The sequence below is a fragment of the Dioscorea cayenensis genome, chromosome 12, assembly GCF_009730915.1.
Source record: "Dioscorea cayenensis subsp. rotundata cultivar TDr96_F1 chromosome 12, TDr96_F1_v2_PseudoChromosome.rev07_lg8_w22 25.fasta, whole genome shotgun sequence".
NCBI lineage: Eukaryota > Viridiplantae > Streptophyta > Magnoliopsida > Dioscoreales > Dioscoreaceae > Dioscorea > Dioscorea cayenensis.
The window spans coordinates 15,357,528-15,384,301 of NC_052482.1; the positions used below are offsets into that span (position 1 = coordinate 15,357,528).

General features: G+C 33.7%; 1 protein-coding gene across 10 annotated transcripts; it reads right to left on the minus strand.

Moving 5' to 3' along the window:
- Positions 1-3,970: 3,970 nt before the first annotated feature.
- Positions 3,971-15,197, minus strand: LOC120273674. 10 transcript variants are annotated; one of them, XM_039280359.1, is made up of 13 exons: positions 14,859-15,197; positions 13,725-13,915; positions 12,894-13,032; positions 12,576-12,685; positions 12,395-12,494; positions 11,735-11,797; positions 10,024-10,096; positions 6,074-6,911; positions 5,612-5,941; positions 5,401-5,527; positions 4,727-5,020; positions 4,526-4,630; positions 3,971-4,407 (listed from the first exon to the last, which is right to left on the minus strand). In XM_039280359.1, the coding sequence occupies exons 8-13, from the start codon at positions 6,175-6,177 to the stop codon at positions 4,372-4,374; spliced, it is 996 nt and encodes a 331-aa protein (XP_039136293.1). In that variant the 5' UTR covers positions 6,178-6,911; positions 10,024-10,096; positions 11,735-11,797; positions 12,395-12,494; positions 12,576-12,685; positions 12,894-13,032; positions 13,725-13,915; positions 14,859-15,197; the 3' UTR covers positions 3,971-4,371. The 10 variants fall into 10 exon arrangements, with proteins under 10 accessions (XP_039136293.1, XP_039136294.1, XP_039136288.1 ...); XM_039280360.1 differs by lacking the exon at positions 11,735-11,797 and having other exon boundaries at positions 13,725-13,881; XM_039280354.1 differs by lacking the exon at positions 11,735-11,797.
- Between the last annotated feature and the right edge of the window lie 11,577 nt (positions 15,198-26,774).

Sequence of the window (26,774 nt, forward strand, 5' to 3'; positions counted from 1 at the left end):
AAGCAGTCATTATCAAGAAATATAATGATAATTAAAAATTAAATAAACAAAAAAAACAAAGAGAGATAATAATGAACAACGCGGTGGAATTAATTACTTAATTAATTATAAGGAAAAAAAAATTATAATAAAAGAAAAACGGGTGGACATAACTGTCAATGAATCACAAATTATCTAGATATTCATGCTTGGCGCGTGAACATGGGGACTCCAATTTAAGGACACGCTAAAGTAACGGAAAACGTTGGCGTTTGAGTTATGTTTTTCCTTCACGCCTTTAAAAGAAAGAAGGCACACAACTTGTTTGCTTCAAAACTCAACAAGAATATGAAAAAGAAAGTCAAGAATATGACTTTGAGAAAGAGCAATGGAATTGATACTTAGAACATGTAAATTACTGCTTAATATATATTCGAAGTAGTGTGTCAACATGAGAAGAATACTGAGGACCTTATTATCTGTGACTTATTTACAAGTGGCTTGCAGATTCTCATACATCTGCATGCAGTTGTTTAAGGAGTTCCCAACTTGGCTACTTTGTAAAGAATTTTAAACTAATACGTTAACTAATAAATACATGTGTTCAATGATGATTCTGTGGATTTTCTTTTTGTCTAGGGTTTAGAATAGATAAAAAGATAATGGATTTACAAGTGGTGTTATTCTCTCCGGAGAGGGAATAAGAGCTTTGAAAGGTGATAGTTCACGTCAGTGAAAGAGCAAGCTTTGTATTATTAGTAACTTTCTTTGTCTTTAAATCACAAAAGAAGACTATATCATGAGGAATGTGTGTGTCCGTCTTGGTTCTACTTTCTTTTATGAGTGGATGTTTGGTTCTGTGAAGGAAGATCCTGAGAGAGAGAAGAAAATATCATGTCTAATGTGAAAGAGTTGTTTATATCTATTGGAAGGGGAAAAAAGCTTGAAAACGTATAAGGAAATAAAGATTTAGCACTGGATCAAAAATACACAGACATTTAATTATAAAAGACCAACAAATTTTATTGGGAAAAAAAAGACAATATCTTTGAAAAACTAACCACTTGTATGAACAAGGTTTGTATTTCAAAAATCCAAATACTTTTAATGCCAAAAACTAAGCACTTAATTAGGTTCAGATATCTAAGGGCATGTTTGGGTTGGCTTTTTTAAAGCCCAGAAGCGTTTTGTTATAAGTTAAGCACTTCTGGGCTTTGAAAATTATGTTTGTATTAGCTTTTTGGTAAAAGCTGAAGATGTGAAAAAAGCTGTAATACAGCTTTTTTTCAGAAGCTGCTGAGGATGTGCTTTTCTCACAAGCACTTTTTAAAAGCTCTTTTATGGATTGTAAGATTACTAAAATACCCATGTCTTTTTATAAAATTTCCCCACCCTTCATAGCCTTGACTTCTCCAATGTAATTATAATTAATATAATAATAATTGTAATTATAATTAATATCATAACATATTAATTTTTTATTATTATTATTAGTAGTGCTTTCATTATAATTAATATCAATGTCTAATAGTAACTTAATGAAAACTATATGAATGTCTATTTTAGTAATTTGGCACCTCTAAAAACCCTTTTAAAAATCCCCATCCAAACAACTTTATATATATAAAAGTACTTTTGTTTTAAGTTATCCAAACATAAAATACTCAAAAGCACTTAATTTACTCTTAAAAGCACTTTTAAAAAAAGTGTTTCTACAAATTAAAAAAAAAGCACTTTTCCCAAAAGCTAACCCAAATAAGGCCTAAATCCTTAGAGAAGATTTAGATGCAAGTAACTATGTACAAAGATATTAAAAATATGTTTGATTTACCTAAGTAGGGACTGAAGTGACAAAAATGATAACCGATGTAACATTATCAGTTGTTTAGTTCATCAATTAAAGTAGAAACTGATGTGGAGAAGTGGACCAAGTGGTTACTTTCAAAACTCTCCCACACTTTTGTTGTTTAATTTTGGGAAAAATTTGGCTAAAATGTGGAAGTCCGAAGGGGGACTTTCGGCGTTCTAGTTCAACCATGTGATACCCTGTGAGTAATTATAATCACTCACTTTTATTATTATTTTTTTTATCTTTTATTTATAATTTTTTTTAATCTTTAACATATTATTCTATTATTCTATTTATTTTTTTTTATCTTTTGGTTTTTTTAATTTTTATTTACGATCAAAATGACGCTTCCACCTTGATGGATTTCTCCGAACTAAACACACCTAAGTGTTTTGGTAAAAAAAAATCAAAAGCAATTTAATTTAAAAGCAAAAATATTTACAATTGCAACAAAATTTTAGTTTACTATTTTCTTTCTAATTCTATCCGTAATAGAAGTGATTGTCCGTTACAAAATTTGGAAAAATATCTACATTTTGTTTCTAATATATTCTATGCAAATCCACCGCAAATCCGGATTACATACATAATTATATTCATTTAGTTTATAATTCGTTTTTAATTATTCTAAAAAGTAATTTATATTTTAAAACAAAATAATCTATTTTTAATGATTTACTAAATCTCAAACTAAAAAGAATTAAATTAATATTACATCCATACAAATAATAGTTGTTTCTATAAATATTTTTTCAAAAAAAATACTGATAAATAATAATTTTATTAATTTATATTTGCACGGTTATCATAGAACATTTGATCATAGTGATCTCACAAAGTATGTAATTAAACTTAAGTCACCAAGATATAAAGCTTCAAAGATATCAAAAGGGGGAGCCTGACCTCTCCCCATTTAGAGAGAGGGACGGTGAAGTTCCCAAAGATATGGATATGAACTGTTAGTCCCAACCAAAGCTGATAGTCAATATCCCAATCATTCCCCGGAAGTCCTTCATGAGGTGTAACTTACAGGTGGAGGGGAGAGTGGAACCCCCGCTTATATGCACACATGGAGTCCATCTGATGTGGGACTAAAGGGGTTCTATTACATTACCCCACCGATTAAAAATTGACGCTCTTGTTAGTCTTGGTTAATCTAAGTGCCAAATCCTAGGTCAGACTTTGAGACCTACCAGAGTTTTCACCCACTCCAAGCACCGCTCTGAGTATTTGCCCGGGCATGAAGCAGACACAGTCCCAACCGTGTCTACATACCGGCTCTCAATGAAAGAACCAATGTAACATATATACAAGTGGAGGTGAGAGTGGACCCCAAAGACATGCCTATTAGGGAAGATTGTCCCTCACTTATATCCACACATGGAGTTCATCTAATAGCAGATGCGGAACTAAAGGGGTTTTATTATGAAGGGCCTCACTACAAGAAAATTACTATTTAGAAGCAGTATTTTCCGTTTCTAATCTGTTGCTAAAGTGAATTAGCAACGGATTAGAAACGGAATTTATCTGTTTCGAATACCCTTGTTTCTAATTTAAATATAAACGGGAAAATATTTTGTTTCTACATTTAGAAACGGATTGGAAACGGAAAGCATCATATTTCTAATTTTTGAAAAATTAAAACAGAATAAGATGTGTTGCTAATCCATTCTAAGTTACAAAAAAATAGAAAACGGATTCCAAACGGAATATTTTCTGTTTTATTTTTGTTCCCCTTATTAGAAACAATAGCTTTTTTGTTCCTAATTCGTTCCTAAAGTTTTTTTTTTTAAATTAAAAACAATATTCAAACAAATAAATCTGTTTCTAATCCGTTTCTAACATTTAAGTCAATAAAATAAAATAAAAATTATATCCCTAATTTTTTTTTAAAAACCTGCTACATAAATTTTTAACCTAAAACACCAACAAATAAAATAAACTCATCAATTCATACAAAAAGAAATATTTAAGTATATATGTTCAACACAAAATAATAAGTATACGGCAAATACAACTATAAATCAACATCACGATCGTCAGAATGCGGTTGTGAGTCCCTGTGTAGTAAATCATGATCTTGAAGAATCCTCCTCTCAAAAACTCATCATTATGTCCTTCATTTGACGATCATCTCCCATACGATATTGGTCCCTCTCCTCTTTCATTTCAAGCAAACTTTGTTGAAGCTCCTTGTTATTATCTTGTACTTGGCCAAGCATCTGTTGAAGCCTCTCCTCACGATCTTGGACTTGGTCAAGTGTCTGTTGAAGCCTCTCCTCACGATCTTGGACTTAGTCAAGCGTCTATTGAAGCCTCTTCTCACGATCTTGGACTTGACTAAGAGTTTGACGCAATTCTCTAACCTCAGCATGTAGTGCCTCAGATGATGAACCTGTGGATAAACTCGAAGATGAATGTGGATAAAAGATACACGCCTGGGACCTTATTCCATAAACCCGACTTTTCTTTCCTCCCCCAACAGCCTCATAGTACAAAGCTATTTCATCCACAATAGGAAGCACGTCATGCCCTTCTTGTGTTTAAGATGCTTGCTCCACAAGCTCCAGATAGCGATCCTACATCAATTAACTCAACTCATTAAATATTATTCTTAAACCAACCAAATATAAACTCACAATAACATTGTAGAGAAAGTTTATAATTAAAAACCTCACAAAAAATTGTTCCGCTTACCTTAACAGATTGAGCACATGCATCAACAAGCATGTAGATACCCTTATTTGTATTAGTTACTTCAAAAAGCTCAAAAGAGCGAGGATCACGTCCAAGCCTCGATCGCTAGAATAATAATACAAATTGAATTTTGTTACAATTAGCACTAAACAAATTCTTTATAATTTAAAAGCACATTTATATAAATATTAAACAAATTACCAATCTATCCGCATGGGAAGCATGAGAAATGGAACCTCCCGTGTGTCGGGATATACCAGATCCAGGTCCTGTAATCTCAGTGAGTCGGTTTGCGGTAGCTTTCTCACACCGAGTTTTAAATTCCGGGGAATTCCATGCCTCGGTCCATGTCTTCCATGCAGAGTCAGACACATGCATTGTTTTTTCTTTCCTCTTTCTCAAACTACACATCAATGCTCTATATCGTTCCGCAGCTTTACGCTGCCATGCCATCTTAATAGCAGATAGCATTGATTCATCCCACACAAAGAATTTCTATAGTTTAACATAAACAAACATACATATTATATTATGGAAAACGACACTATATAATTAATAATTCAATAAAATTTACTCCCACAAGCAACATTAATTACGTGCTTTGCCAACATCCAAACAATCATGATAATGATTTTTAAATTCACTAACAATTACCAATTTAAGTACTAACTAAGCAATAATATTTGAATGATGTAGATGCCACAATACTTATGCACAAATAATCTCTAGGTTTGTGAGGATAAATTAACGTTACAATTTATTTATCCTCACAAACATCAATTATTTATTGTTACCAACATGTTAAGGATTTACAAATTCAATAAATATTACAAATATAAGCAAACAAATTTATTTTAAATATTATATAAATTTACCTGAAATTCATTCCAATAGAAGTCTTTTGTCTCCTTAGAGACATTCTTCCAACTGTATCCATTCTCATCCATTCTTTCCTTAAAGATGAATGTAATTTTTCGAGCACAGACATCTGAGGAAAGTAACCTACAAATATACAAAGATAATGAATAAATTAAATACCTCATCATTACCAATTGTACATAAAAATATAGCAATTTTAATACTTACATTCCATTCACTAGCTTTATGCGTGGTCTTCTTGACTCATCAATAGTAAGGGGCAAGCAATCCATGGATGATGTTGGGGTATCTCTAGCATGCATAGTAGGCTCGCCATTAGGGGTAACCCCTCCACTAGCACAAGGAGTAGAAGCAGAAGACGATGATAATCCCGCACAAGCATTAGCAACAGATGGAGGTAATGGTCGTGACAATACATTCGGTGCAGAAGTAACTAGAGCTGGAGCATCACGTGCTATCGAATGTAAACTATCGGATGAACCTCTGTAACTTGGACCTCCTTTACAACCCTTCCCTCTCATTTTGCTTGAACAAGTACTGTTATATAAGAAAATATACAAATACATATCAAAAGGAACTAAAAAGCAACTTATGCTATTATTATTATTATTATTATTCGTTTCATATTATTCATTTCATTACTTTTAGGGGTTTTATAAAATATATTACCTTAATTTATTCACTATCACTTTCAATTTCATCAAACTCATCATCTTCATCATTGCTTTCGGATTCAAATCTAGGATCATCTTCAACCTCAACGTCTTCATCATCAATTTCAATCAATTCTCCACTTGGATCATTTAGAGATTGTTCTTCATCATCAACATTGATTTGTATAGATGAAACTTCCTTTTCATCTTGCTGAAAAGTTTCTTCACATGTTGTCGATATCTTCAGTTGAACTTGTTTAGGAAGCTCTACACCATATCTAGCTTTTACTTTGAACACTGCCCACCAGTCGCCCTTGTCACATTTTAAACTAGGATATGTTACATAATTAACTTGAATTGCTTGTGAGGCAAGAACAAATGGTTCATATTTGTTGAAGAACCGCTTATGATTGACATCCACGAGTTTATATTGTTGATGACATTTTGTACCCACTTTCGGTGTTGGACCAAACCAATCACATTTAAACAAGATTTTTCGCTTAATTGGTAATCCCGGGTACTCCAAGCATAAAACCTCAACTAATTGGCCATAGTAGTCATTTTCATCTGTAGTATAATTCGTGCCCTTTACACATACACCACTATTTATTGTTGCAGTATTTGAGGAATGAGTTTTTGTGTGAAATTTGTAGCCATTTACAATGCACCCATTATAAGACTTATAGCTCCTTAATGGACCTTTTGATAAGTCCTTCAAGAATTGGTTGGAAATGCTTTTGCAAGGATCATGAGCAAACTGGTGAAACCATATTGCAAATTCATGTTTTATTCTTTCATCAACATGTCTATCATTAATGTGCTGATTCTTCGCAATTAACTCATCAACAAAGATCCTAATACATTGAAATAGAACTTTATATTAGTATATAGGCAGAGGTGAAGTATATAATCTTCTTAATAAAAAAAAATAGTCATTCTTGGTGAATGGTTGCACTTCTGGACAATTTAATAAAATGTACATTTGTGCTGCTGCATATTCATCTTCATTAAGATATTTAATTTTTCCTTTTCCCAATGTTCTACCGGGACGTATGAAAATTGATAAGTTGCCAAAATGTTCTTCTGCATCTTCTCCACCATCATCATTATGGGGTATCTTTCGATGTCTTGTCCTTACATGTGGTTCAAAATAATGTGCGCAAAATGATGTTGCTTCCTCAACTAAATAGGCATTGCATATGGAGCCTTCAACTCTTGCTTTATTTCTCACATTCTTTTTCAATTTTCTAAGATATCTACAAATTTATATATATATATATATATATATATATATATATATATATATATTTAATGAGTCAATTGATATAATTCAAGTAGAGAGTGTACAACAACAATTTAAAGGTTTTACCTCTCAAATGGATATATCCATCCATATTGTACTGGACCCGCAATCCATGCTTCATAAGCCAAATGCACCGGAAGATGCTCCATTGAATCAAAAAAGCTTGGGGGAAATATACGCTCTAATTTGCAAATAATTAGAGGAATTCTTCATTAAGCCTTAACATGTTTTCTTCTTGGAGTACAGTCGAAGTGAGCTCTCTAAAAAAATTACTCATTTCTGTTAATGCCTGCCAAACATTTGATGGAAGCAATTCCCGAAATGCTATTGGGAGTAATCTCTGAATAAAGACATGACAGTCATGGCTTTTCATACCAAAAAGCTTTAGCTTTCGCATATCAACACATCGGCCTATATTCGACACATATCCATCCGAAAATTTAAGATTGCGAAGCCATTCATAAAGCACAATTTTTGATTGTCTATTAAGAGTGTAGCATGCTTTCGGATATTTTCTGGTAGCATCATCTTTTTCTAAGGCATGTCGATAACAGAATTCCTTCAAATCTTCCCTAGATTTAGTATTATCTTTACTCCTCCCTTCCACATTCATAACAGTGTTGAATATATTATCAAAGGCATTTTTTTCAATGTGCATAACATCAAGATTGTGTCGAATGAGATTTGTCTGCCAATAAGGTAACTCCCAAAAAATGCTCCGTTTTCTCCAACCACTGATCCTAGCAATGCGGCTATTAATCTCACGTGCACCAGAATCTACAACACTCCTCAAGCCCAAATCTTATATTTCTTTCAAGATCTCATCACCAGATGGAATAGTTGGAGCTATCTTTGTTACTGTTCTATTTTTCCGGAAAGCTGTTTTGTTTTTTCTGAACGGATGATTATGAGGTAAGAACTTACGGTGATTATCAAACCAAGATTTTTTCCCACCTTTTGTTAGAGTGAATGCATCTAAATCTTGTTTGCATCACGGACAAAGCAGTCCCTACCCGAGTGCTCCACCAGACAACATTGAATCTGCTGGAAAATCACTTATGGTCCACATAAAAGCAGCACGCATCTGAAAATTATTTTTCTTTGATGCATCATAAGTCTCAACACCAACTTCCCACAAATGCTTTAATTCTACAATTAGGGGTTGCAAATACACATCCAACATATCCTTCGGATTTCTAGGGCCAGGAACTATTATAGTCAAAAACATATACTCCTCTTTCACACATATAGAAAGGGGTAAATTGTATGGAGTGAGTATTACTGGCCAAGAAGAATATTGTTGACATGACTGCCCAAAAGGTTGAAATCCATCAGTACACAATCCCAATCTTACATTTCGATTTTTTTCGATGCAAATGAAGGATGGGTACTATTGAAATGCTTCCACGTGAGGGCTATCGAACAATGACGCATAACCCGCTTCTTCCGGCTCATTTTTCGCATGCCATCTCATTTCTTTTCTCTGTCACATTTGATGCATACAATCTTTGTAGCCTTGGGGTTAAAGGAAAGTAGTACATCTTCTTGTATGGGATATTTTTTTTTTTTTTAGATGAACCAACTCTTACGTTTGCTTATATCTAGGAAACTCACAAAGTTTTGCAACTCATTAATTCACTATCTTCTCCCGATTATATCGTGCACCCATTAGGACAACAATGAATCTTCTCAACTGGTAGGCCCAATCCTTGAACTAACTTCTGTGTTGTAGAAGTTATCCGGCATTACATTATCAGTCGGTAATAATTCTTTCAAAAACTGGCAAAAGTCATCAAAGCATCTCTCTATCAAACGATGTTCTGCTTTTATTTTTAACATTCTTGCAACAGCCGATAATTGTGAATGATTTTCACAACCTAGCCACGCCTCCTGATTAGTAACTCTTAGCATTTCAAAAAATTTTTGAGCCGCTACATTTGGAGGTTCCTCTGTGTTAGTATGAGAGAAATCAGGACTTGCAATGTCCATGACCATTTGTTGGCATAGATTTTGCGATAGTGGTTCAACACCTAAAACTGATTCATTTCCCACATGTTGTTCATGAGTACTACTATTAGACATAGAAGGTTCTCCATGGAGAACCCACAAATAGTAGTACGGTACAAATCAATACTTCATAAGATGATATCTAACGGTGTCTTCCATGTGAAAAGCTCAATTTTGGCACTTGCGATGATTACATGGGCACTAAATTTTGATACCATCCATACATTTGGGATGCATTTTTGCGAAATCGATGAACTCATTTATTCCTTGCAAGAAATTGGGATTCAAAAGTCTATCCTTAAGCCTAGCATACATCTAACTCCTATTTGCAGACATGTTACTAATAGTTCTGTGTCAAAAAATGTAAAATCAGTCAACACACTCATTATATCATTAGCCCTTAAATTCATTAACTAAAAAGCAAACAAAAAATGAGAATAAAATGGTCATATAAAAGCTAAGTTGTTAGCTAACATCAACTAAACATGTACAATTTACCCATTAGAATAACTATTTCAAACATCAATAATTGGTCCATTTATATAGCTTACTTGTGCAATAATTTGTTAACAAGATCCTTTTAAGAAATACATCATGCAATTTAGCAATTAAGAAAGCAAAAAACAAATATGATTTTTACAGGAAAGAGGTGATACCTTCTTTTTACCAACAAACAATGGAGAACTCAACTACTTTCGCCCCATCAAATCGCACGAAATGCAAATAAAACTGTAGCACAAAGGAAATGCAAAAAAAAATTCTCAATTCATGTAGCTGTAACTTAACCACAAAACCACCATAAAAGTAAAAAAAAAAAAATCCAAAAAGCTCCAGAGCTCCAAAGTATAAAGTAGATAGTCTTTCTATAAAGATGATTGAGTTAACATTTAGGAAAAATAGATGGCACAATACCATGATCAAACCATAAGCAATGAGCACATCATCAGGCTACATATTAGGACACTTGGAGGGGCAAACTAACGATAGGCCCCAAGAATGAATAAACAAAATTCATATTGGATACATGTGGCACTCAAAACTTGGTTTGAAATCAAAGTAACTACTAACAAAGATATTTATTCAAGTCAATTGTCAACGAGCATAATTGCACATATGCTCACTATAAAATAAAATAATTCTGCTATATTTAGATCTACAGATAAATTTTAAAAATGAAACAATGCAAATGCATCATTAATTTGGACTGTTGTTTGGCTGATCTCTAGCAGAGGTGTCAACCACAAGTCAGAGTGACCCTTCATTAATTTTCTACACAATTATAGCCAAGGTCCACTTGCTTAAGGCAGTGACACACCCAGATAAGGGATGGATGATGATATAATTAAATTGTTGCAAACTGGAGCATGCAATATACAAATACCAAACAAGACACAGAGGTTGTTGCTCATATGTCCTTATAAATATCTTGTTTTAAAAAGACAAATGGTTCTTTAAAGTGACTAATAAAATTTTTACTTTTAATTGATTTAGGTCATGTTATTGACTTTGTTTCGTGCGTTATTTTACTTTTGATGAAATGGGATTTTATTTTCTCTTAAAAAATTATTTATTTATTACGAATATTACTTGTTTTTTTAATAGACAGAAAAATTAAAACAGATAATATTTCTAAAATATGATAAACCTAATTTTTTTAGCATCAATTTAATGTTAATATATAAACAGAAGTAAAAGCATAGAAACAACTTGGAAGAAATTCAGATATATAAAAAACTGTTGGTGTATTTTTAATGATATTTTACTCCGGGTTGGTGTAAAAGCATAGAAACAACTCTTATCACAATGGCCATCAACATTCATAAATTTTTAGTTTTTTAGTACCACATGACTTTTTGAAATTGCTACAAATTTTATTTTCACATTCAAATGTATTTATATACTAGAGCTACCCTTCGTTTAGTTCTCCTCATTATGTTTTGTTATTTCTTATGTGTCTCTTCAAACTTGTTGTGTGCCCAAAATCATAACTGCAAAACATCCAGTTCATACAAAACAAGAATCCATTTTCAGTTGCATTCATTGTGCAATGCAAAATTTATTTCTTTAATAACTACATTAGTTATGAGATGGCATTTATTTTTGTGGGGGCTCTCGTTGTTACTTTTGTAGTTAAAAATTTTGCATTATTTATTGGAGCTAGCAGGCATTAACAAATGAATCTATTAAATATTCAAATGAGAGCAAATTCACAGCAAAAAAAAAAAGAGAAAGGCTGCTACCGGAGACAACAAGTATCCATAATAGAGAGATAAACACATCCTTATAAACGTAAATGAGATATTAAGATAAACATTTCACAATAAAAGAGCAAACTGGGAATACAGTACAAAAGAATTAAGTTTGTACCTCAAACTTGTTTTCTTAGTTTATACTTCCATTCATGATCGAGTTTACCAGGTCCGGTTAAAACTAATGCATAAAAAATAACTATCAGTTTGAGAAAATTAATTCAAAATATTAGAGGAACTTCAGTAAATCAATGAGACGTCCATCAAGATTGAACAACTCAATCTCAAATCCACACTTTTAAGATTTGGCCTACAAAATCTCACATTATTCTTGTGTCCAAAAGTCTTCGGGGCTATCACAGTCTTCTCCAGAGGTCATGTCTCCCAAGACATTTGGCTAATTAATTCTCTCTTCTTTGCTCTTACTTTCAATCAAAACCAAAACAAGACATTTTTAGTACCACATGACTTTTTGAAATTGCTACAAGTTTTATTTTCACTTTCCAATGTATTTTTATACTAGAGCTACCCTTCGTTTTGTTCTCCTCATTATGTTTTGTTATTTCTTATGTGTCTCTTCAAACTTGTTGCGTGCCCAAAATCATAACTGCAAAACATCCAGTTCATACAAAACAAGAATCCATTTTCAGTTGGAGGGGTATACATGTAAAAAAACCTTAAGCTAATCTGTGGACATTAACCAACACAATGCTTCTACTTTCTATTAGGAATTGCAGATAGAATGACTTTTGTTTATATCAAGGTATTGAGAAGCTACCTGAACAGGATGCAACTGAAGTCGTTTAGCAATTAACGCAGGGATTGACAATAAAACATCAGTTGGCCTTGCATTGAATACGACGGCGATAAAAGAGTATCTGCAACAGCAATGTGCAACTACATGAGTATCCATAATTCACAGGAATACAAAAGATATAGAGAGGAGAGAGTTCACTAACAATGGATCAAGTTGAGCTATGCCAGGCACTCCTTCGTGTCCATCTTCAATACTCATAACAACCAATCTGAGGATCGATGAAGGTCCTACGTTATGGAAACGTACCCTTTCCTGGCAGAAAAATAATCGACGAATAACACTAAATTAACTGTTTATCATCCAATTTAGTCAAAAAAAGATCCAATAGTTTCTGGTCTTGTCAGATGCCTATCTATGCTTGAGCAGTAACTACATACAGCCAAATAAAATGGAAAGGAAGTATTGATACTTCATGCATAACCTCTAAAAGTTACTCTTTAGTTTCTCCTAAAATGTTTACCTGAATGGCATTTGCAGTCCTCAATCGGAAAAGTGGCGAAGAGTATCTAATTTTTAACAAGTCGACAAAATTCTCAACTGCAGCAAGGATGTGATGTTTTTGTGGCTTGAAAGATGGATTCCCTAGTCTTGGCTTGATCCTAGAATATGGTGTATGTTAGAATTATTATTAGCATGGCACAAGATATCAAAGTTTCAAGATATTAAAATTGATGACTATTCCACATTCACACCATGAAAACAAGACAAGTAGCATCCCAATGTGGGAAGACAAGCTAGGATTCCCACTGAAAAAACAAACCCAAGACATAAGCAATCATAACTCCAATTGTGACGGAGAGCTGCAAACCACAACAAATCATGAACACTCGGGAGAAAGTGCAGCTAGAGAACCATAGGGTTATGGATCAATGCAGCAGACCTGATTCATAGAACAAAGAGCTATTCTCAAGTTTCGAGGCTTGATCCTCACTTAAACACCCACTATATTCTATGAAATGATGGATTGAATGAAAATCAAAATATGACAAACATAAAAAACCACACAACACAAGATATCACCAAAACTCCAAAAACCTAGAAAAATCACAAAAATAATATTAGTAAAAAAAAAACATAGGAAATAAAATAGCATAAGACACTCAATTCAAAGCAAAAGATACTCCTTTTCGCCCAATATAGTCCGCAATCTACCAGCTTGCAATCGCCCCAAACATATCTCCAACATTCGACAATAATCCAAATACCAAAAACCAACAAGCAAATCCGCGTTCACGAATCAAACAAACCAATAAGAACAACAAATTGAAAAGAAGAGCGCGAGGTTCCAGACCTTAGAAAGAGCGATGCCGAGGTCTCGAATGATGTCCTCTTGGGTCAGGGACGAGAAGCCAGAAGTGAAGCCAAACTGGATGCAAACAAGGGTGACGACGAAAGTGCTGAGCATGACGAAGACCCGCAGGGAAGACGTCCGGCCATCGTCCTCGCTACTGCTATCATCTCCGGCGAGCAAGTGAAAAATGTCTATTTAAGAATTAGATTGAAAACTATCTGAAATAATCAAAGTGAAAATAATCACAAAGGAATCTATATCCTATAAATCAAGAAAGATATTAAAATTTATATGATAACCATCACATGCTAAGTAATGACAAAAGAAAAGAAGCCAACACAAGAAATTCACAGTCATCAAGTCATAATACAATATAAAATACATGTACCTCACGGTCCTCACTATTTGTCTCTACATGTGACTTGCAAATGAGACAGGAAATCATAATCTTGATAAGTAAATGAACTATAGAAACTACTAAATTATCACATTGAAACACAATGAATACTCCAACAAACTCGGCTATCAATATAAAGGTTTTTCATTGTTGCAGATGACTACATGACCAAAATCTGAATCATCCTTTCACTTACTGAATTGATTGAAGGTGAATTATTTATCATATTTCTTCCTTTCTTTTTCTCTCTTTTTCATGATGTTCCAAAGAATGTGATATGCTTGTGAAAAAAATCAAATCAAACCTCACTTTGGTTGATAAAAAGGGCCATTCTCTACAATGCACTCCACATTGAAAGTTTTAAAAAGTAAGAAACAAACCAGCAACCAAGAATTCTACAATAGTACTAATCACATCAACTCTAGCTTTCTATAGCCATTTAAGCTTAGAGAAACTGGTATCTAATTAGGTTTTCAATCCATCAAACAACTTGAGAGGAAAAAAAAGGCAGGGTGGGAACTAGGATTCTCAGCTCTTCAATAGAGAAATCAAGCACTAGGAATGAGAACCCTAAAATTCCCATAATGATCGAACTCCTCAAAGATACTAGAGCTAGTGCCTAACTCGAAAAATCAAAATCAAACGATGTATTCGCATTAAATTCGCTGAGATCTCTAACTCGAAAAATCAAAATCAAAATCAAAGCATTGAAGAAGAAGAATAAGAAGAATAAGTACCGAGCTAGAGCCTCCGGATCGGAAGGGAACCAAGTGCTCCGAAGCGCAGCCCGACGATCAGTGGATCCAAGCCCAGCAGCTTCGGCCGATCCTCCAACCCAGCACCGCCACCAACGCTAGATCTCGACCGGAAGTTCCTAAGCGTGTCCTCAGCTCTCCCACACCGGAACACCGAAACCTGCACAGTCCGCGGGGGGAGAAGGAGCACGACAATGGCGAAGACGATCCCGATGGCACCGACAAAGAAGAACATGCTGGAGATAAGCAAGGAGAGGTAGTGCTCTTCCGGTCCTTAGTTTAATGTTGGGAAGGGTAAGTGTGGAATTGGACCTGATCGTGGATCCAGCCCGAGAGACCAGGCGCATGAATCGTTTGGCCTTTTGGTTCGAGTTGAGTGCGCTTAATTGGTTTGGTCGGACCACGTTGTGGGCCCCCGGTCAGGGTTTACTTGTGGGTTTTGTGCTTCCACTATTGATTTGATTAATTCCATGTTGTTTGTTTTTTTGTCTTTTGTTCTCATTTAGCTGAACTGTTTTTATGAGACTTTTGTGATATGTTCTTATTAATTATTGATCAAGGACCAAGGTTTAAGGATTTCTTGCTTTTTGTTTTTTTATTTCCCAATTTTTTTAGTTTTTCTAATTCATGTTTATCTTTATTAATCTTATTTTGTTCATTTGTGTTTGGAGTTTATATGTCACCCTTTAATCTGTAATTATTTTTCATACTAAACATTGTTAATAGAGTTAGTTTAATCATTTTTTAATATTTAATGATATTTAAATAATATATTAATTTTTAAATCCATTTCTAATTCGTTTCTATTAGAAACGGATTAGAAACGGATATTTTTTAATATTTAATGATATTTAAATATTATATTAATTTTTAAATCCGTTTCTAATCCCTTTCTATTAGAAACGGATTAGAAACGGGTATTTTTTAATATTTAATGATATTTAAATAATATATTATTTTTTAAATCCGTTTCTAGTCCCTTTCTATTAGAAACGGATATTTTTAATATTTAATGATATTTAAATAATATATCAATTTTAAAATCCGTTTCTAGTCCCTTTCTATTAGAAACGGATTAGCAACGGATATTTTTTAATATTTAATGATATTTAAATAATATATTAATTTTAAAATCCGTTTCTAGTCCCTTTCTATTAGAAACAGATATTTTTTAATATTTAATGATATTTAAATAATATATTAATTTTTAAATCCGTTTCTAGTCCCTTTTTATTAGAAACAGATTAGAAACGGATATTTTTTAATATTTAATAATATTTAAATAATATATTAATTTTTAAATCCGTTTCTAGTCACTTTCTATTAGAAACGGATTAGAAACCGATAGTTTTTAAAATTTTAATAAATTATATTTTTTAAATGCCCGTTTGTAAGCCGTTATTATTAAAATCATATTTAAAACGATTGTTATTCCGTTGCTAATCTGTTGCAAGTTCAAAGAATAAATTCCGTTTCTAATATTTTGTTTTTAAATTATAACTTTCTTGTAGGTGCCTGCGGGTCTATTGGTATACGGGTTGCCGAGTGGTGAGAGTTCTTTTCTCGGCTGAGGGCACATTTTTGAGAGTTGTGAATAGTAGTTTTGTAGGAGTGGTTCCAGCGCCCATGAGCGCGGCCTCGTCCCCACTTGTTTCACCGAGGCTTGTGCACATCTCTGGGTCTCTAGTGGGTTCGCCCCGCTCCTCTTCCAAAAAAAAAAGGCAACCTTCCCTACTAGGCTCATCATTTGAGGTTGGTTCTCCCCTCCACTTATATGTTACATAAGGCTGATCAAGAAATCATAGGCCAATCATCTTCATTGGTACATTCATCTTCAAGTTATTTGCTTTTACAGATTTAGGATCCTCCATCTTCTTAAACAATACCACTGTTCACCATCCAACAATCATCTTCTTTACTTGGTTTTGAGAGGATGATATAGAGAAAGAAGAGAAGAATTAAAGAGAAAGACCACCTTTCGGTGCATTTGAGAGTGTGGGCGATCTCACAGATTGGGAGATTGTTGCTGTAAGGGTTGTGGATGGAGATGGAGGCATTCAAGATAGCTGCCTCGCTGGAGACATTGTGGAGGAGAACATTGTCTACTTTGGCTTTGGTTCTTCATCTTTGCTAATCCATCTTAACTAGAAACTAGGTTTTATTATTACTTTTAATGAAAAGCAACTTTTTGTTAGCAAGTTCTAATGTAGCCACTTGGACTCTCCAATTCAGGCAGAGGTGGCAGCCATGATCTTAGCTTTGGAGGAGTGTATCAAGAGAAACTGGTGGCCTATCCAACTTTTCACTGATTGTATTGGCCTCATTAATCTCGTGAAGGATTTTCAAATCCCAGTGGCTTGGCGTCTTCAGAATGAAGCTCGTCATCTCATATTTCTACTTCATCGACTTGAACTCATATATCGAGAAGAAAATGCTATGCAGACATTCTCTCAAAGAAAGCTCGCCAAAACCCGGAATTTTCTCTGTTTGCAAAAGGGATGCAACTGCTCTTTTGGCTTTTTGATTCTTGTGCTAACATGAGCATTACTACGTAATTTTTTTCCTGTTTTCCTTTTTCTTGAGCTTTAGCTCTCTTTCAAAAAATAAACATATTATATATGTTATAATATTTTAAAAAATATATATTTGTGAATGGCATTTCTAATCCATTGTTATTTGAAAAAGTAACAAACATTTTAACTATCAATTCCTAAACTAGTTCGTATTATATGTGGCTTGAAAATGAATATTTGTTAATAATTTATTAGCAATATATTAGTAAATGATAATTTCTAATCCATTTATATTCTAATCCTTTTCTAATAGAAATGGATTAGAAACAAATATTGTAAATGCCACAGGATACCCTATTTTAAATCTATTTATAATGTGTTTCCCATGAAAAAGGTTTAAAAACAAAAAAAAGTATATTGTTTTGAAATTAAAAATAGAATTCATTTTTTCCCTAAATTAAAAACAGATTTTGATTTTGTTTCTAATTCATTTCAATTAGAATCTGAAAAAGTCAGCTTTTAAATCTCCATTTTTAATTTTACTGATTCTTGTAGCTGTATAAGTAAATAAGACAAGCTAATAATATGTAGAACTCTAGATACGTGTATACCAAAATTCCAAGCATTATCGCTTAAAAGCCAAAATACTTGTGTGTAAAAATCGAAACACTTCTAAGAGATTTAGTCACACAATAGTTGATCTAAACACTTAAGTAAAAAAACACAAACAGTAAATGAAAGAACACTAAGCTATAATGTGAAAAACTTTAAGCATCTATATATATTGAGGTAGTTAAACCCGGACTGATCTGGCCAATTTGACTGGAAAAACTGAGAACCGACATTGCGGCCGGTCTAGCTACCAAACTTGACTCGGCCATATAGTAATTAGGCCAAAAACCGGATGATCAGCCGGTTTATCTAAAACCCCAGAAACCAGTTGACCCGATGATGAGAGGAGGTGAGGGGGGCTGTCGGAAAAACATGAGGAGAAGCGACAGCAAGAGAGATAGCTGGGAAGAGTGGACAAGAGCCAGAGAGAGCCTTGAGCCAAAGAAGAGAAAGAAAGAGAGTCCCAAGACAGTTGATTTTTATTGTTTTGTGAATCCCCAAAGAGAGGCTGAGTGGATGGGTTTTTTTTTCTAATATTTTTATATTTTTTAAAAATCAATAATATTATTATGATATAAAACTAAAATTTTTAATATTAAATTTAATGATATTTTAAATATTTTAAAAATAAAAAAATATATAATTATTTTTTAAAATAATATATTTAATTAATTTTGTTTTTATTATTAAAATATAAATTTTATTGTTTTTTATAATTATTAATTATTATAATATATTTTTTTTAATATTTTATAGCACATTGTCTGTCTCGACATCGACTAGAAGATGGAGTACACGTGACACATCTGGAAGTCAACCGGACAAACCGTTTTATATCCATTGGGTGTTATAAACTTCACCCTTACACGGGAAACATCGAGACCTCATCGCTCACATATCTCAGCTAACACTGATTCCCAAGAAGTCAGCACCGTGAACATTAGCACTCGAATCGAAAAACTTCTCACCTTATCAGGAAATCGACAGAATTTAAATCGAACAAACCAAATGAGGAGGAGAAGAAGAAGATGTGATGAGCCTTCTAAACTTTGTTTGACAAAAAAACAAGCAGAAAGGCAAAAAAAAAATGCAAAATTGTATGTATAAAGGTCGGACATAATGTAATTGGGTGATTTTTTTCCCTACCATTTTCAAGGGAAACAATGGAATTTCATAATATGGACCCATTTGAAGTGAACGGTAGGGGTAAAAGGGAACTTAAAGAATAACGGAAAGGTTGTCCGGAGTTTGCCAAAGTTGGAAGGACTGTTTAGAAATATTTGAAATTCACGAGGGGGTAAATAACAATTTTTCCTTTTAATTAAAGAGAGTCGTTAGATAGCAAAAATTAAAAAAATATACTAAATTTTTTTTTATATTTAAATATAGAAATAATAAAACTAAGAAATTTTAAAATATGAATGGTTGTTTATTATGAAAAATTGTTCATATAAACTTATAATGATTGCTTTTTATCCTAATTTAGATTTTTTGATTAAAATATATTATTAATATGAAGATTATGAATAATTTATAGTTAAAATATTTTTTTTTAAAAATTATGTTGGAGTGAAAATTTCCTTACTAATCCAATAAAAATTTTTAATTTAATTATTTATTGATTAATATTGTAGAGAATATTATGATTTTAAGTTAATAATATATTTAAGAATTTTAGAGATTACATTAGAAAAGAAATATATAAAATTGTCATAGAAAAGATTATATTTCCTTAACCACCCTATACGATTATACAAACTAGATAATTATGGTTTAAGATTCTGGTAATTATTATTGTTATTCGAAATAATATATATGTATATATAATACCTAAGAAGCATAAAAGTCCAAGTGGGGAGGTTGTTATTTTTTTTTTAATAACAATGATAAGGTCATGATTTCAAATCCCATAGAAGCAATCTTATGTTTTTTAGTAAAATTTTTCTTAAAAATCTTAAAATATATCTAACTTGCGGGGTTTATCAGGTCAACCCGGCGAGCTGACCAGGGTGACTCAGCGGGTTAATCCTTCGGTCAAAGGTTGGGAGGAGTCCAACCTATAATCGGGTCTTTTACAATGTGGGCCGGTTAAGGGTTAACGGCCCGGCAAGCCATGTTAGATGAATTGACGGGTCTGGCCAAACCGGGCCAAAAGTCAGCCGGTGCCCTTCTCTAATCCTAGCCATTTATTTCTTTTTAAATGAAGAAACACAATGTAATGAAAGAACTATGAATGAATGAATAAATTGAACGATGTTCTGTGGTGTTGGTTCTTTCTCTCCCCATTGTCTTCTTGTCATCCTTATTAAAATTTTCTTGTTCTTGGATTTCTCTATATCAAATTTTTTTTTTAATCTTTTTGAAATAATTTCAAACTTTTTTTTTGGTATACAATGATTTCATCATTAAATCACGGTACAATAACTAATATTAAATACAATATACATCGACAGACAGTTTGGAATGAAGAAAAAATGATGAGAAGAACTTTGTTAATTTTTTAAAAATTGATTTTTTTATCCTAAAATTTATTTTGAGTTGAGATAATAAACCATACGTTAATTTTAGAAAAAAACATTAGTATCGATGGCTAATGTAAATAATTTTAAAATTAAAAAAAAACTTATCCAAAGAGTTTTATCTGAAATCTCTTTTATATATTGTTTTTAAATTATTATAAGCTACTAATTGAAGGGTAATGATTTAAAAGCTTTAGAAACATTAGTTTACTTTTTAAAAATGAATTGCAAAATAAAAGATGAAAAATTATTACAATTTTTATTTAAATGTAATTTTCTTAAATTAAATTTAAGGATTTGAAAACTTTTATCTTTAACGATAACATACAATTTGAAAACAAGTAATTTTAAGTAAAGTCAAGCTTATAAAATTATTTAATTAATTGGTTTTAAAAATCATATTAGATAGTCGCAGTATTTGAATCCAAAACTCTTGCTAGTGCATTTATGTCTATTCAACCTTTTGGTAACAAACATTGCAATAAAAATTACTATGCATTCCGGTCTAAGAATGAGTACTGATGGTGAAGAATAATGATTAGACTTAAAAAACGTCATAGAACTTATTGTTTATTAAAAGAGTAGTTTATTTTTTAAATTTTTTTTTTTGCATAAATAAAATATAATGTAAAAAAATTATTATACAAGCATAATAGATGAATATCTTTTGGTTAGATATAATTCATCTATTAATGGAATTATTGAGAATCATAATTGTGATAATCATCAATATCTTTAGCGTGAACATCAAATATTAACATGTATTATATTTATATAAACAAAATAAAAAATCAACTTTATATGATGAAAAGTTGTAATGTAGTATTTGTCATTCATAAAATGAAAAGCAACTATTAAAAAAATAATTTTTGTGATTGTTTTGCAAAGATGATGCAAAGTTACTCATTTGTCATTTATTGGCAACATTGTTCATGGGAGTTCAAGACGCACTACATCATTTTTATTTTTAGAAACATATATTTAGTGGGGGTTTTAAAAATTCACCTCAATAATCATGTAAATCTCTTTTTTATACTAATCTAGTGAGCCGGTTTAACAAAACCACACTATTTTTAAATTAAAAAAATAAATCACTCTCTCTCTCTCTCTCTCTCTCCCCAGCATATACTCACACACACTCTTACTACTATTGACCTCCTCGATTTTTTTCAAGACTTGTCCAACTTTTCCAGCTTTAACTCAGACATTTCGGACAAACTCCAGCGTCTCGCGGCCATCCCAACCCACCATTCCTCCGAGTGTGACAAACAAGGCTCCCCCATATCGCCTGATTAGGGTTTCTCCTCCATCACTCGTTGTCCCAACTCGCGATCCCCACTCTTGCACTCTTTGGCAACCGATCTCTTGCTTCTACCTTGGGTTTTGACGGAGAGATCCATGGGTTAGGTCCGTTTGCCTTTGGACAATCCCTTATTTGGTATTCTCGATTTAGTTGGCATTTTGATCCATTGTATTATTATCTGTGTTCTGATTTAGTGATTAGAGTCATTTGGCTTGTGTCGAATGTGAATGCTGCTATGATGATTGTTCTTGATCCTTTCGACATTGATTTTGGTCATTCTTGAGTTTGTTTTGATGGAATTATACATGGTTGATTGTTATATGAGAGTTTGAGGATTGATCATTTGACTTTGAGTCCTTGGATTGTGATTTGATCGTTTGATGATTGATCCCATCATCTTTGTTTAAGTTTTATGAATGATTTAAGTTTAATGGACTGGTGTTTCTATTGTTAATGAGTGATTCATGTGGTCTCCTATTCATTTGTTGTTATTCATTTTGGATTATCCAGTTATTGAGCTAATGACTTGATTAGGTCATGCTTACAAAAAGAAAAAAAGGCAAAAGATAAAGGGTAGCTTGCGTTATGGGCCTATGGCTTTGTCAGACAATTTTTTTTAAATGGGATACATGAACTACAACCCTAATTCCGATAATCATTAGAGTAAGAATTTTGATCAAATGCATCATCAAGGAAGTCTAACTAGTGGATAATATTATCTTGTACTGAAATTAGATCATTCATTTCAAAATAAAACTATTAATGTAAAAGGAGTTATTCTTGTAGGTTTCTTAATTATCCAAGCATAGCCTTATAAATTTGGGCAATGTGGATAATAAAAATAATCAGATTGAAGCACATTCAAATAATTAATTTTGAGCATCCTATTGTATTTGAGGAAATCAAGGTGGTAGGCTTCTAGGAAAAAAGTTTATTAGTAATTGTTTCTCTCTTGCCATGTTCTGTCTGTAATTAATTTTTTAATATTTATGTATTTATTTATTTATGATTCCCATGGGTTTTGTGTTTGGAGATACTTGAGGGATGATGGAGAAAGAACTTTCGCATTAATATGGATCTTGTTAGATGTATTGTTGTATTATATATGTATGTATTCATATATATGTATGTATAGACATATATGTATACTTATCATGTTCTATATGTAGACCCAAAGGGTCACTCATGTATGTTGTTAAGGCCTAATAGACTTGTTCCACTTCTCTCCTTCTCTTCTAACATGGTATCAGACGCTTAGGTTTTTCCTACCATTATTGTTGATCGCCGCCACCGGTTCTCCTTTTTCTTGTCTCGACCGGTCCTCTCTCTTTTGTAGTGTTGGCCCTCTCTCTCTCCTTCTCTATCACTGGCCAGCCATCTCCTTTCCACGCCGGCCCTCTCTCTCTCTCTCTCTCTCTCTCTCTCTCTCTCTATCCTTTATTTCTCGTCGGACCTCTCTAAAACCAAAAAAATAAAACAAAACAAAACAAAACAAAAATCATTGCCTGACCTCTGCGCTGGTTCTCTTGGCCGGTCGTTTCTCTCCACTGGTCTCTTTTTCTCCCCTCTCTCCCGGCCACCGCCTTCTCTATCTTATCTCCCGCGCTAGCCATCACCTCTCACTAGCCGAGCCTCATACCTCTCCATCCTGCTGCCGTGCCCAGATCTGCCCACCGACATCTTCCTGCCAGAGTCTACTCGCTTCGTATGCCCTCCACATACCTCCATGGTTTGTCACTGCATATCTCTTCCTCAACACCGGACACCGCCGATTCTCTCCTATCCACCAACGTCCGTGAGTAGGAGTAGGAGCCGAGCTCCATTCAAGTCCCAAGAATTGTTATCTTGGCACACAGTGCCAGAAAAGCGGGTGGCTTGCCTTCCACAACCGCGTGGACCCCTGTACTCATCTAATTCATGCTCAACTGACTTCTTTTGAAGTTTTATATGAAGGTATGACACCAAGGACCAAAAATCTTGCTCCGAAACACCTTGATCATATACAGCTAACCTTGGATGAGAACATTCTTTTTGACACACTAACAGCACCAGAAGATGATACCTATGCTTGAAGCATCCCATTCATGGGACTTTAGTTTTCTTTACTTATGTTTTTCTTTCTAGTTTCTTTACTTTATTTTTTGTTTTGGACTTTAGTTATCTTTATACTTTGTTTTGATTGTGCGGGTTGTACTTTATTTTTCTCATTTATAAGAACTCTGTTGAGCTTCACTGAACCCCTTGTATATGTGCAGATGGCCTTGAGAGTGATGTTGATGATGTTTTTGTCATGGACAGGACCCCGTAACCTTGTTCCATGATCATGTGAGCTTCAAAACCCGATGAATACAACACATTCATGAGTTAGACTTCACCAAACAATGAATGAGGAGTTCAAGGGAGTATTATTTTAATTGCATTCCCACACACATTATGCTTCCATTGATGCTATTTTTATTGTGTTTACATGCGTGCATTGAGGACAATGTACATCTTAAGTCTTGGAGAGGGGGGGGTTGGGGTTCACCTTATACATGGCTTTTACTTGTGTTTTCATGTGCATGCTCTTGTTGCCAATGAAGGTTCACCTTAGGGTTAAGAGTTTAACTCTTAGTTTTTGGAGGTTGTAAACATTAGCTTTTATCATGCTCTAGTTTTCATCCAATTTTCTTGAATATTTTTGTCCGAATGCTCTTTATGCACTTTTCTCAATCATTAGATCTATGAAGACTCTAGTTCATTATTTTTGGGACTTTAGTGTGCTAGTTTTATTCTAAACAAAAATCAAAAAAAAAAAAATTGAAAAAATTGGCATACTAATGAGAGAAAGAGCTATCTCATGGGATGTGTAAAAGCTACTACCCTTGGTAGAAAGAGCTACCACCTCTAAAGTGTGAAAGCCACTCGGGAAGCATCTTGGGAAAGGGCTACCTTAGAGAATTGTGTGAAGCTACTACCTATTTTTTTGGTTTATAAATAAGTCCCGTGTTAATAAGAAGTTAGTAGAGGACATAGTGTTGACATGAGTTGAGTTTTTCACACACACACATGCTTTCGGACTTCATCACATTTATTTTTGATTGGATTGTTTGCTAGAGCATTGATTGTTTTGTCTAGTGTTTTATTATCTCCATAACTTTAGAATTTTATTCTTGTACCCTCTTGGTGAACCTAAGGCCAAGCACTTCTCTTTTTCTTTCCATGAGTTTAATTTTTAATTTTGCTTGAGGACAAGCAAAGACTTAAGTGTGGGGGAGTTTGATAAGTGCTTGAGTAGACATATTTTTATATATGTTTTACATGCATTGAGCATCATTTTTACCATGGTTTATGTCTCATATTGTGTATTTGGTGTTCTTTTGTGCAATTAGGTTGTGAATGCCTTGAAGAATCAAAAGGAAGCAAAGATAGGCTATAAAGACACAATGTTGAGAGTTCTTGTTCAATTCAAAGACCAAGATACAAGAGGAGTTCATAAACGTGGAAATGTGTGTCAACTTCCAAGGATATTCAAACCAATTTACTAGTTGGAAGGGCATAAAGGCAGTCACATCTTCATGTTCCTTTTCTTTGTGAAGATTGCAAGACCTTTCAAGGATGCGTCGATGAAGAAAAGTCTTATAACCTACCACATGGACGTGTGCTTGGCCATGTGTCCTCAAGAGAAAAGTGTTTGGACCACATTTCTGAAGAGTAATGTAGCAAAGTACTGCAGTAAAATGATGTAGTATTTTACTACAGAAGCACTGTAGCAAAATTACTGTTCACGTGACCACATGAAAATTCATGCAGCCCACGCGGGCAGGCGAAACATCCACATGGGCGCGTGGGGGCACGTGATAGACGTGGTTTAGTCATTTTGCCCTATTCTTTGATATCTTTTATGCGACTCTTAAGGGGTGAGACGGCTAGAGTTTGGAGAGGAGGTCTTTACCAATTTGGAGGATGTTCTTCACCAACTTTGATAGTTTTCTTTGCCATCATAGCACTTGGGAAGCCACCGGCGACCTAGCTTCAGAGAGGAATCCTTCAAGACGTTGAACTACCCATCAAGGCCAATCATCATGAATTTAAGAGGGTTTTTCTCTATGGTTTACATTACTATTCATTGTATTTATTTTTGTTTTGTAACTTGCTCCATGGAGGGCTAAACCCTAGTGGATATTTGGCCATGTGAACCCTAGGATCTTGTCTTTTGAATTAATTTGCTTTATGTTTTCTATTAAATCCGAGTTGATTTGAGTTTTAATCTTGTGTTCCCATTACTTGCATGTTTTATTGATCCTTGTGGTTGATTCTCTATGCATGATTTGTTATTTTGATGAGAGAGGTCTCCATTAGAGTTAGAACTCCAAGGTTAAAGAGGGTTGAGAGGGTGAGTCATGAGATATTGGAGTGTCCCCTTTCTCCTCCAATGAGTGTTTTCTATCTCCGTATTCCCTATACTCTATGCAACCATATTTGGTATGAGGCGTGAGATTGAGAGATTTTTCCGCTGGGACCTTGTAGGGGGTTAGGGATCCTTCTCTGGGAAACAGGGTTGGATCTATCTTTAGGAATCAGTTTCACTCTTAGGTATCCCTAGAGCTTATTGCGGTCATATGGGGGTGTGAGGTGTTGAGATTTAGCGATTTCTCCACCGGGACCTTGTAGGGGACTAGTACCGGTGACTTGGAAAAAAGGACTAGTTGTTCTTGGATTACCTCGACTCATTAGACTCAGTTTAGAAGCATTTAGTAAGTCTTGAACTTCATGTTAGATTCTAGGGGAGCATTGCCCAGGTACCTCATCTTTATTGATTTGAGATCTCCCTCCATTTTACCCTTGCATATTCATCTTCGGTATTCATTTCTCTGCACATTAGATCATCACATGTCCCATTTATCATTAGGCTAGATAGCTGAGAAGCAGTTAGTACTAGTAACCCTGTTCCTTGTAGATTTGACTACCC

Excerpts from the sequence above, each read along its gene's own strand:
- LOC120273674 (XM_039280360.1), bottom strand. The coding sequence starts at position 6,177 with ATGATGAAGACGTTGAGGTTGAAGATGATCCTAGATTTGAATCCGAAA. Across the intron at positions 5,021-5,400 it reads TCTATTGGAATGAATTTCAG|AAATTCTTTGTGTGGGATGA; the intron begins GTAAATTTATAT and ends GTTAAACTATAG. Across the intron at positions 4,408-4,525 it reads CATGTGCTCAATCTGTTAAG|GATCGCTATCTGGAGCTTGT; the intron begins GTAAGCGGAACA and ends TAATTGATGTAG.